Source organism: Oryzias latipes, chromosome 7, assembly GCF_002234675.1.
Source record: "Oryzias latipes chromosome 7, ASM223467v1".
Lineage (NCBI taxonomy): Eukaryota > Metazoa > Chordata > Actinopteri > Beloniformes > Adrianichthyidae > Oryzias > Oryzias latipes.
In genome coordinates this window covers 7,639,838-7,652,604 of record NC_019865.2, presented here as the reverse complement: position 1 = coordinate 7,652,604, position 12,767 = coordinate 7,639,838, and the positions used below count along the sequence as shown (strand labels likewise).

Sequence of the window (12,767 nt, the reverse complement as noted above, 5' to 3'; positions counted from 1 at the left end):
AAGTTGAGCTACACAATGTAGCAAGTACTGGAAGATGCCAAACTTGTTTTTTGTTTACTAACTGCTTTCTAATAATTACTTAGTTCAATAAAAAGGACCTGAAGACAGTTTTGACATTGGGAAATGTCTAAAAATCAATCACGTTTTATGAAAATATGAAACTTTAAAAAAAATAAAAAAAATAAAAACAGTGGAGCCAACAACAAGTTTAACTACCTACCTTTTAAGAAAACAAATACTTCCTTTTCATGTTGTGAATTCAATAATTTAAAATTTTTAGTGCATTTTCTTAGAAAGGTTAATTACAAGTTTTGATGAAGTATTATAAAGACTTTTCCAACTAATACTGATGTTTTAATTGTTCAAAAATATAAATGTCAAAAGTTGGACGAATGTATGTTTAGTTGTGTTGTTTGGTTAGCTGTGTCTTCAAAATTTTTTTTTTATAAAAGGAGGATACAGATTAAAGGAATCACAGAATTTGTTAGAACAAAATAAAAACGTGTCTGCATTACTGTAATCTGATCAAAAATTTGGAATGTATAACAGCAGAGAGAAAAACCATTTCCAAACCTTTGTCAATTTAAAAAATAAATAGAAATAAAAAACTTTTCCGCTTTTAAATTAAATCACTCATGGATAACAGTGATTTTTCTGTTAATGTCTGAGCCCCATGAAAATTATATTATTTGCCTGGGTATTTGTCATTTAATTGTGATGATGTGATAATAATGAAATGCTTGATTGACAAATCTTCAGACAGATCATTATATTGATGATATCAATATATGGATTTTTGTTGATGTATTTTTGTTGTCATATTTGAAACAGCATAAGGGTGTAGGCTTCAACAAGCTTCAGCCTTGGCCTATCTCTCTTTCAAACATGTTTATTGTTCTGTCAAAAAGAGACTATTTTTAATTAACTGACTATAGTTATCAGCAAATGTATAAATGTATCTATTGTTATTTTTATATTATGGTTGAAATAAACTAAATTGGAATAATCTAGATATTTTTCTTATTTTCTTTTTACTGGTGTTCTTAAATCTTGTAGACTGGCTCCTCCTTGTGGTACTTAAGGCTCAAACAACAGGATGGGCTCTAATTGCTGCTGCTTCTCAGCTTATAGTATAAAAGTTATTTTTTATTGTTTAGCTTTGACCCTGCTAGCTTTGTTTTTTTAATCTCAGTGTTTTTTTTTCTCTCTTCATTTTGTTCTTTTTTGATGTTGAGCATGAAGCTGTTTGGTCTATGTCATGTCGTTTTGCTCTTCACAGGCTTTGTAATCATATTTGATAATGCTGACATTTTAATTAAAAGCAGCAATATTTTGCTTGCTTTGAATCATGTATGAAATTGTTTGTTTTTAAGGTAGCCTTAAGTGGAGCTATCACTCCCTTTAAGCATCTTCAAATGTCTCTGTGTTTCTAAAGTTGTTGTCATTTCAGCCTTGTATTTATCAGCTACTTTTCTTTTTTCTTAGAATTTTATAAATCCTTTGTCAATTTGTTCGAAAGTTTGTTTCATGATTATCTGCTCCTTTTTGCAACATTTATTTTTTATCTAAATTAGGTTGTTGTCAACAACAAACTTTACTTATAAAATGCACCTTAATATATAAATGCATTATTACATGTCCTGTGTGTGAAAGGGCACAAAAATTGATTGATTGCTCACACACTAAAATGTTTTATGAAATCTGTCTGTGTACGAGAGATTGAATTTGAATTTTGGTTGACATCTGAGCCTCAATTTGCTAAGCACACCTAAGACCGGCAATCTATTTGCCTGGTGCTCACCTGCATCCAGATCCCAAACCCATGATTTTGACTGGAATAGTGTGCATTTTTTCAGCCACAGTATCACTGAGGCAAATTCGCATGGAAATCAACTTGTTCTTTGGATTCCAGTAAGAATATTTTGCATTTGGTTGAAAACATGCACATTATTTTGTTAATTGTTGTGTTTGTCCAGGAATTTTGCATAAGACACTCATACTGAGGTAACTAGCTTTCTAACAGTCTGTTAATAACCCAGCACAGATATCTGGCAGAATTTGGCATCAACAAAAGCTTGAATAAATCCACAAATTAAGTCTCATGTATTTTTCAACAAAATGTCCCTATAGCCAACATTAAGTGTGTTGTGATGCGGCCTTTTTAATGTTTCTCACCCTTTAATAATCTTGATACAATTTTTATGTGGATTGTTGATCATCAAAGCAATGTTATGGTCAGAGTTCAGGTTTCATTATAGTTAGTACATTGTACTGTCTGCTACTGAGATAATATTATGGAAATAATGACTACTGTAATTATGGACAGGGTGCTAAAGCCTTACAAATGCATCAGATTCCGTAATTTATGCAAAATGTTTCTTTCTCATCTCTAGCCATAAATATTCCCTATGTTTAAAACCATCAACTGTTTTATGGTTTATGCTTTTATTGTCCTAGTGTCTTAATTTTTTATTGTTCTATTTTTTAATGTGTCTGTTAGTTGTAAACGGACTGTGCCTGCCTTTTGGCAGGACTCCCTTCTAAAAGAGATTTTTATTCTCATAGGGTTAAATAAAGGTGAGTAACAACTACAACAACACTAATAATAATAATAATAATAATAATAATAATAATAATAATAATAATAATAATAATAATAGAGCAAAACATGCCAGGGTAATTAGCAATAGTTTACCTTAAAAACATTTTACAAGCAAATGCATCATATGAACTAATCGCTTAGGGGTTTTATTTTTGTAGATAATAGAAAGGTATATATCTACGAGAAAGAGCCGTTCTTTTTACGTCATCACTGTGCGACGCACATGTCGGTTTGAAAGTGCAAGCTGCCATTTTTTCGATGAGCATTTTTTTTTAATTAGTTCAGGCTTCCAAAGCTAAAGTGCAATTTTTCACTTCATATTAACGTGAAATTTTCTTTTAAATACAGCAGCGAGAAGTGAATTTGTTTAACTGGGAGGTATTTAAAAGCCTAGATTATTTTCGATTTGGGTCTCCGCGCGGAGGCTGCTTAGCTTGTTCTGCTAACGTTAGCAAGCACTGTAAACAAACAAGAATAGGCTCCCTGGAGATCTACTCAGAAGTTTCGTTACGGAGGTTGTTTACAGGAGGAAGTTTCATGCTGCATATGTCTAAATCAATCAAGACAACTTCAGTTTGATGAGCGTGCGACTTTCTTCGGAGCAGTGCGGAGCTCCGTAGCTTTTTATTTGAGAGGGTCGAGGCCAGTTGTAGAGCGAGCAGGGACACTCGTCGGCATACCATGTCGTCCTTCTCCGAGTCGGCATTGGAGAAGAAACTGTCGGAGCTGAGCAGCTCGCAGCAGAGCGTCCAGACGCTGTCCCTGTGGATCATCCACCACCGCAAACACTCGGGTCTCATCGTCAAAGTGTGGCACCGAGAACTGAAGAAAGGTAAGAGCTAACCCCTGCAGCCAGCCATGTGTCTAAAGTTGTATTAGGAACTTTTATTTTGAAAAGAATAAACAAAACATAAGGATCATCGTGAAAGAAACCAACTCACTCGTTTTTTTTTACGTAGAGGGTAAAGCAAAAACAACTTATGAACAAAAATTCTAATTAGCATGAAAATAATATGCATTTGTTATTCATTTTGAATTGTAATAACCAAGTAATATGTTGTGTTAATATCCGACATGAAACATTAGGTCTTAGTTCCTTTGAAACATCAATAATAATAATTATAATAAGTATTTTAATTTCAGCCAGTGGTTCCTGGCGTTCCAAACAGGAAGTACCCTCTGGCTCCAAGAAGCCAAGATAATATAGACTTCTGTACAGAAATAAACAGCTATTACTCAGTCATTATATTTGTCAAAGTAATCATCCTTGCTCTGTTACCTTTTTTTTTTTTTTAAACATGGTCATGGTCTTTTTTCTTCCTGTAGTGAAAGTTATTCAAGTTATAAACTGGCCAATCAGATGCCTCAACAAAAGCATGTGGTGCCCTGCCTGCTTGCCCCCACCTCAAAAGTTTGAAATGTTTCATTGACTAGCCTGCTTTCAGCGGAAAGGGTGTGGTCTTCCAACAAGCTCACTCCTGATTGGTGACAATAGTTGACATAATAACGTTGATAGAGACAGATTCAGACCAATCACTGCTCGCTAACCTTGTCTGGCTCCGAATGGTGGCGTCTGTGTCATGGAAAAATGGGAACTGAATTGACTTCAATTAATTGACGTCACACTTGCTCGGTCCAGTTCTCTTACACAGTGGGTGGTGCCGCTCCTTTGGGATGCATCTACAGACTACTGGATCCATGTGCGATTAGGTTTTAGTCGTCCGAGCTGGCATGTGGCTTAAAACTGTACGTCTGGATAGCTGGGGGTGTGACGGGTAGTTAGCTAGTTGGAGAGCATATGAACAGAGAACTCTCAGCAATGGTAGGGAAGGGGGGGTGTTCCTTCGCGTCACAACTCAGAGGTGAATATCTACTGGCACTGCAGAAACTATGTCCTAGAAAATGACACGGGTATTTGGATTTTGGCTTAACAACGACATCATCATAAACAAAAGACCACTGGGAACCTTTTAAGAATGGATCAAAAGATGATCGGATGGTTTTATTTCTCTACTTTTTTGTTCAATGTGACCAAACCAGACCTATCAGGCTCTACTGTCTAGCAACTGACTGACTGATCAGTAATGCAGCATCAACGATAACTGGAAAAAGTGAAATATACTTGTGTAAAAATGCTTTTTCTCTTTTTTCCAGCTAAAAGCAACCGGAAGCTGACTTTTCTTTATCTGGCAAATGATGTTATCCAAAACAGCAAGAAGAAAGGACCAGAATTTACCAAAGACTTTGAGTCTGTACTCGTGGATGCATGCTCCCATGTTGCCAGGTCTGTTTCCCAGTTACAAAAACGTCACAAAAATAGACTTAGACCCATTTGTTTGTGTGTTCGCTGCTCCTGTTACTGATTTGTTGACTCTCCACAGAGAAGCAGATGAAAACTGCAAAAGGCCCATGGAAAGACTTCTAAACATCTGGAAGGAGAGGAGCCTTTACAGAAGTGATTTCATTCAGCAGCTCAAGCTTGCCATAGAGGACTCGAACAGCCCCAGGCCCTCAGGTTAGGCAACCATTACAAGCAATGACTTTTATACATGTAATAAAATGAATGAGATCTTTAGAGACACCAAAATATTCTGATTTAAAGACCCACCCCACACAAAAAAGAAGCATTTTTGGTGTTTTTTACATATTTTGCATTTTTCTCATAAAAGAGGACGCATATATTCTGAAAATTAGCATTAAAACTGCTTTTTTGAGTATTCCTTTATTCAAATCGTGAATCAGGTGCAGACGGAAAAACGCAGTTTGAAAAAGCCCGAAGCAGTGAGGCAGCTGCAAGTTCTGCCCTGCTCTGTTCCAGTCTGATGTATCCACTTACAGACAAATAGATCCATGTACGTCTTTGTTTTCCTCGTCTGAGCTGGGATCGTGATCAAAACTGTACGGCTGGATTGTTCCTATATTGACCGCCATTAATGCTAATGCTAGGATGTGATTGTGAGGGGCTGTGAGCTAGCGTCAAAGATTGTAAACAAAGGGATGATGGGAAATGAGCGCAGGCTTACCCTGCTCCAACATTCCCGCCCACAACTCGGAGGCAAATTTCTGATGAACTCCTGCTGATCTGCAGAAGCTATGTCCTACAAAACGACAAGTTTTTTTTCCATTTTCGCTAAAAACGGCATAAATCATAATTAAAAGACCTCTGGGAACGCTTTTAAAAACAGATCAAAAGATGACTGTAATGGGACTTTAAGATGAAAACAAATTACAGGAGAAAACTGTTGTTTTTTAATGAAAAACTGATAAAAAAAACAGTTTGGTTTATGCATTTATTACTTTCATTTTAATCATGATTTGTTGCAATCATGTACTTTTTAAAAATGGCACACATTTAAGATGATTTATGACATGCAATTAAAAGTGCAACAACCTAAAATTGTTCTCCAACAAGAATTTAGTTTGAGGTGCATTTTATATTTACGTGTTACAAAGGTGCCTGTTTTTCTTTTTTAAAATAATGATATAAATGTCTTAGTTTCATGTAAAATTAAATGAACAATTTAAATCGATTTTTTTTGAGCCAGTCTTATCTTGCTGACCTAAGATTTCCTATTTGCTGTGGTCTGATGAAACAGAGGATAAGAGAGCAGTGAAACGAAGCTATCAGAAGATCCAGGAAGACGATGAAGACGATGATGACGACTATAGAAGTCACAACTCTCCGCGAAGCACAGAGGCATCTGCCACTCAGCTGGTAAGAATGACCTTTCCTCCTACATACATGCACAGTTTAATCAAAAATAAACCTACGTTACAAATTTGATTTTGACTTCAATTTTGGAAGTAATATGAGAAAACGATCATGTAGTCACATGCCCCTGTTCGGGGTTGGCCTGCATGAGTGCTCCAGGTTTTGGGGTTGTCCGGATCATAGAGGCTTGTGGAGAAGAGCTGCTGCATCTAAAGTGGAGCGCAGGTGTGTCTTGCAGTGCTTACTGCTCGTATAGCCGTTTCGACAGACATCATGAAATTGGAATGTACCGTTGTCAGTAAGTGTACTGGAAGTATTTGTAAGGGTTATGCAAGTGTGGCGTAAGGGCACCGTACGACAGTCTAGTCTTAGTAAGTACCTTGCAACAAGGGCCCAGTACAGTGTCTACGTTATATGCCCGTAGGACGCCCACACAAACTACGCTCTGATCGTCTGATTTCCTAATTTGTGACAGTCAGTCTATACACTTATCACTTTAACATCACTTATGGGCCCCTTGCAGCAGGATTTGTGGGAGGGGGTTGAAAAAAATAAGGAAAAATCCAAAGAACACGCCCGTCTCACTTACTTTGTGCTCACTCTGACCTGCAGCATGCTCGTATAAAAAGAACATTTTGGCTCTAAGAGGTCACCAAGCAGTCTACCATCTTAAAATTTTTAAAATTGACCCATTTTTCACCTGTAGAGAGCCTGTATCCACCTGTAAGGGCAGTTTTGAATAAGGCTAAAGTCATGTCGGGTGATTGGAAGTTGAAGGATGGTGGATGTAATGTTTTCAACAAACAACCTTAAACTGAAAAATATGTTTGCTTCCAAAAATCTCAGAGCTGTTGTTTAATGATTGGAAAACCTGGTTAAAATATCAAACTGATGTAAACACATTTTAAACATCTACAGAAATAATACACTAAAGCATGTTTTGTGTCTAAAAAATAGAAAAACAAAAGGTTATCAAGTAGCAATTTGAAAGTAATTTATATATAAACACAAGCCATGGCTTTAATTTTATCTTTGTTGTTCCATGTATATTTTATGAGTTCTTAAATTTGCAGTAGATTGTTCTCCTGTGTTTCTAAACCTTTAGGTTCCTAATGTGCATCATCTCTCTGTAAGTGTTACTATTATGGAAGCCTCATTTCTTGTAATAGAAAAGGGATAAACAAAAGAACTAATCTTTTTGCCTTTTCCCTCATAACCCCTTAAAAATGTTATGTTTATCATGAAAAGGTAATCGGTTTCTTCTTCTCACCGGTCTCACCTTTTCAGACAGAGGAGCTGGTAAAGGCCTTACAGGACTTGGAGAACGCTGCTTCAGGTGATGCAGCCGTGCGTCAGAAGATCGCCTCGCTGCCACAGGAGGTTCAAGACGTTTCTCTGCTGGAAAAGATTACAGGTACGTATAGAGCTGTGACGGTGTGGGATTTTTGATCACCGCGGAGATGAAATCTTTTATGCCCGTGTTTGTGTGTATTTAATTTAACATTATCTGTAAACATTACAAGTACTGAAACATGGCAAGCAGTTAATTTAAAATCCGACACACACAAAAAATCCCCCATGATGTTTAATGGACTGTCCCTCCCTTGCACAGCAGGATGCAGGCTTTTTCCCCCACAAGCATATTAAGTTTGAACTTAGGACTTGTAGAAAAAGTAAATTATTAGCAAAGATAAATGTGTTTATCATAGTTCAAATCACACACCAAACGCAATCCTGTAACTTTCAAAAAGAAAAAAACAAACATGCGGTGATGAGTCATCACCACACGGTGATGCGGTTATCGTCGGACCCCTAGGAAGGTGTTTTTTGCCAGTCGACATCCGTTTAGAAACAGACCAGAGCGTCTTTCAGTTTAGTTCAATTTATTTGTACATTTCAGTCCAGGTCATATAAGTACCCTATTTTTTGGAGTATAAGCCGCAGGAGCCAAAAACAAAATTCATAATATAGCAGGAAAAAAAAACCATATATAAGTCTCTCTGAAGTATAAGTCGCACTTTTAGGAGAAAAGTGCAACGCTGCTGATCAACTCTGCTAAGCCCAGCGAAATGGGATTCACACATCCCAAAGACATCCATGATTGTATTGGAAGGCCCTTCTTCTGCATTACTATCAGTAGCAAATACTGATGGTCACACCTACAGTCCCCTCCAGTGGTTGTAACTGGGAAACAGCCTCTAAAAGGCAACAGGTTTTTTGGTGGGAAAATAACAAAAATACACTATATTACCAAAAGTATTGGCTCACCTGCCTTGACTCAAATATGAACTGAATTGCCATCTCAATCCTAACCCATAGATTTCAATTTGATGTTGGTCCACCTTTTGCAGCTATTACAGTTTCAACTCTTCTGGGAAGGCTGTCCACAAGGTTAAGGAGTGTGTTTGACCATTTTTGACCATTCTTCCAAAAGTGCATTGGTGAGGTCACACACTGATGTTGTTCTATCAGGTTCAGGTCAGGACTCTGTGCAGACCAGTAAAGGTCATCCACAGACTCTGTCATCCATGTCTTTATGGGCCTTGCTTTGTGTACTGGTGCACAGTCATGTTGGAAGAGGAAGGGGCCCGCTCCAAACTGTTCCCACAAGGTTGGGAGCATGGAATTGTCCAAAATGTTTTGGTATCCTGAAGCACTCAGAGTTCCTTTCACCGGAACTAAGGCACCACGCCCAACTCCTGAAAAGCAACCCCACACCATCATTCTGCCTCCACCAAATTTCACACTCAGAACAATGCAGTCCAAAATGTACTGTTCTCCTGGCAACCTCCAAACCCAGACTTGTCCATAAGATTGCCAGATGGAAAAGTGTGATTCATCACTCCAGAGAAGGTGACTCCACTGTTCTAGAGTCCAGTGGCGGCGTGCTTTACACCACTGCATCAGACGCTTTGTATTGCATTTGGTGATGTGTGACTTTTATACACCTGTGGCCAGGCCAAGTGATTAGGACACCTGATTCTGATCATTTGGATGCGCAAGTGAATTCTTTTGGTAATATAGTGTATAGGCTAATATTTTTCTTTTATAAATTCATTCATAAGTCACTCCTGAGGATTAGTGGGAAACTATGAAAAGGAACGCAAAAAATATGGCATATATGAATACACACCATTTCATTTTCAAATATGTAAAACCATTTAAGATTAAATGTGGTGCAATCTATGGACATAACATAAATGCGATTTCTAAATATACATATACTCTAAATATATATATATTTGTAGATCATATTTAATATGCTATTATTTTAAATATAAATGTTTTCTAATACAAAACAACATGTAGAATGATTTAAAATCGTCGGCATCTTTTCAAAAAAATTTTGACCTAATTGTTTACTTTCCTCTAGACAAGGAAGCAGCAGACAAGCTTTCGAAGACGGTGGATGAAGCCTGTCTGCTGCTGGCTGAGTACAATGGTAGGCTGGCTGCAGAGCTGGAGGACCGCAGGCAGCTGGCGCGAATGCTGACGGAATATATCGGCAGCCAGAAGGAGGCGCTCATGGAGAGAGAGAAGAAACTAGAGGTAAACACAGACTTCACAGAAAAATACTCCTTTTGTTAGTCAGTTTTAATATAAAAGTACAAAATATGTATATGTTTTTTTGACCAATTTTTTTAATGTTAGCAAACAGAAATATATACACACTGTGTATTTTTTTTGTTTAAATGGTATAAAGTTAAAAGATGGTATAAATGGTATAAAAAGATAAAAATGATAAAGGATTGGATACATGGATGCACCAAGAATAACAGCTGATAAAATATAATACATTTTTCAATTAGATTACTAGTTAAGAAAACACATTTTTATTAGCTTCTTGTGTGACTTTGACCTTGCTTTATTGTTCCTGCATTTACCAAATGATAAAGACAAAAAAATAAAGTCAGTCATACAATATGTTGAATGAAAACCTTTACAAATAGTTTTACCTTTGTGCACATACTTCTAGATCAGGGGTCTGCAGCCTGAGGCTCCAAAGCCACATGTGGCTCTGTTACCTTCATTTTGTGGCTCTCTGATTAAAGAAAAAGTTATATAGTAGTAAAGTAAAATTATGTATCACTCTGCAAAGCTCCAAACCCCAGAAATCATAATTCTCCAACAATCCATTTAGCAGTTTAACAAAGTTAGCCTAAAACATTTTGGCAGACTTTTGAGCATTGTTTATCACAGAAAATCAACTGGAGGTTGTTAAGTACAAACATAATTCCTACTCAAGTCACTCCAGGTTATAAAGCAGATTTATATTTTTTATTAAATTCAAGGGTTGTAGGTGCGCCTTATGCTTCAGAATATACTGTAAGGGTCACTTATTTACCGGTAGTTATAATTTAATTTTGGTTAGTTACATTTATCAATTTCTGCCTGAGAAGCACCACAAATGCCATAATAAACAGTTTTCTACATGTACATTTGCTGCATTGAGATGATCCTAAGTGGAACAGAGTGCCTTTTATTTTGAAAGGAAGCCATGTGAACCTCTGACAGACATTTTCATATTTTGAATTATGACAATTTTTTTTCTTTATTTTTGTCTTATTTATGCCAAAAACAATAAAAAATATATTTATAGTAATATTAACAATAACGTAAATACTAATCAGAGCCTTATTTTCTTTAAAGTCTGACATTATGGCTCCAATTGGGTTGTGGTTGGTGAGAAGTGTTGCGGGTTGCAGACCCCGTTCTAGATTTTATAACAGAATATTCACAAGTGTAATATTTAACTGATGTTTAAACCGTATTGTGATCTTCTTTGCAGGAATATAAGCAGAAACTAGCGCGGGTGACCCAGGTGAGAAAAGAGCTGAAATCTCACATCCAGAGTCTCCCGGATCTGTCGCTTCTACCTAATGTGACCGGGGGTCTAGCTCCGCTCCCCTCAGCCGGAGACCTCTTCTCCACCGACTGAGGGGCCTTCTGTCCCATTAAACTTCCAGTGTGGCCCTACCTAAGTCAGAACCTTGTTTGACTCCCAGCTGTACTTCCATCCCAAAAGACACGTGTTGGAAGAACAGCTGCTGCCCCCCCCTAGTATCTGGAACCAGCCGTCAGGAGGAAGGGACATTTTATAATAGGTTTTTGTTTAATAAAAAAAAAAAAAGCTCTGACAAGGAGAAATGAGACTCTTTACATCTGGATTCATTAAAAAGGATTCTAACCCACCAGCCTGGAAGATTGTTTCCTGATTGATTTTATTTCTTTTAAATGTAGGTTTTGAGAAAAGGTCTCTTTTGTGATCAAGCCTTTAGTGAACAAAGGAGGGCGTTTTGTTCTTTTGGATGGTTTTAAGTTCTGACTTCATCACAAAGAGGATTACCTGTTAGCGTTGTTTGTGTCCGTTATTTGGTAGCTTTTTCAACACAGTCAGAATGGGCCTTTTTCCCCCTTTCAGCTGTAGAAAAATGTCAAGTTTATTTGCTTTTAGGTTGTTTTAAGAGCTGTTACTCAGTACAATCAGTCACCTAAACACCTGAAGAAACCACATTTATGGATGTTTTTAAGTCAACAGATAAACTGATGTGTTGTGCTCACTTGCAAAAAATGGAAAATTAATTTTTATGATAAGGACAGGTATGCAGATAACTTTTTGGCCTTTGGTGGAGAAGCTTGAAATATCGAGATGATGTTCTTGACTAGAACAATTTGAACCGGTGATTATTTCAGAATGGTGTGCGGTTTTATGAAACAAGTGTTTGAAACTGAAACTCAAGAGTAAAAGACCTGAAAATGACAATTATGATGTTAAACTCAAGGTCAATACTCTTTAGGAGGAAAATATGAAGCACAGCAAAAGTATTACAATTGACTTCTTTAATTACAGCAAATGTTGTTGATAGAAAACAAACCATGTTTGGCTGGAATGTCGTTTTTCCTACAAAAAATTGAAAAGCTTTTCATTTGCATTTAAAGCCATGAAAATTGTGAGTAGCCATTTTTATTTGAATGGATGATTATTGAATCTCAGGTTTCCATGTTTAAGGAAGTAATGCAATTAAAAGTTTAACAGCTGTATTTTTGCCGTGTTATTATTTCTATTTCTTTTCTGTGAAATGTGTTATTGTGAATGAAGCATTGAATTTACTGAAAGCATCATCCCTAAAGTTGCAGATTCCACATCGAATGTTCTTCTCTTCACACTCATTTACGATTAAGTAAAATTTATTTGTTGGATTCAGAAAGGAAAGTTTTTTTAATTTCTTCAATTTTACTCAAAGATTTCCAAAGTAAGTGAACACTTGCAGCATCGATGAAAGTCTTTTTTTTTATAACTGAAATAATAGATACTTTCCCAAAGTAAATGATGCAAATTCTGTTAGGAAAAGATTCAAACATACCATGTCATTAAAGACCCGCAGCATTTGGATGAGCGGGATTCAGTAAGTATTCAGTACCTCAGAAAACCAGGTTGATCATGTTGTGGGG

At 36.8% G+C, this 12,767-nt stretch overlaps 1 protein-coding gene across 1 annotated transcript; it reads left to right on the top strand.

Annotated features, from left to right (window-relative positions):
• Nucleotides 1-2,808: 2,808 nt before the first annotated feature.
• Nucleotides 2,809-12,356, top strand: rprd1b (regulation of nuclear pre-mRNA domain containing 1B). The gene is made up of 7 exons (XM_004070351.4): nt 2,809-3,434; nt 4,757-4,886; nt 4,984-5,117; nt 6,199-6,317; nt 7,602-7,728; nt 9,688-9,863; nt 11,104-12,356. The coding sequence occupies exons 1-7, from the start codon at nt 3,284-3,286 to the stop codon at nt 11,251-11,253; spliced, it is 987 nt and encodes a 328-aa protein (XP_004070399.1). The 5' UTR covers nt 2,809-3,283; the 3' UTR covers nt 11,254-12,356.
• Nucleotides 12,357-12,767: the final 411 nt, after the last annotated feature.

Excerpts from the sequence above, each read along its gene's own strand:
- rprd1b (XM_004070351.4), top strand. The coding sequence starts at position 3,284 with ATGTCGTCCTTCTCCGAGTCGGCATTGGAGAAGAAACTGTCGGAGCTG. Across the intron at positions 3,435-4,756 it reads GCACCGAGAACTGAAGAAAG|CTAAAAGCAACCGGAAGCTG; the intron begins GTAAGAGCTAAC and ends TCTTTTTTCCAG. Across the intron at positions 7,729-9,687 it reads TCTGCTGGAAAAGATTACAG|ACAAGGAAGCAGCAGACAAG; the intron begins GTACGTATAGAG and ends ACTTTCCTCTAG.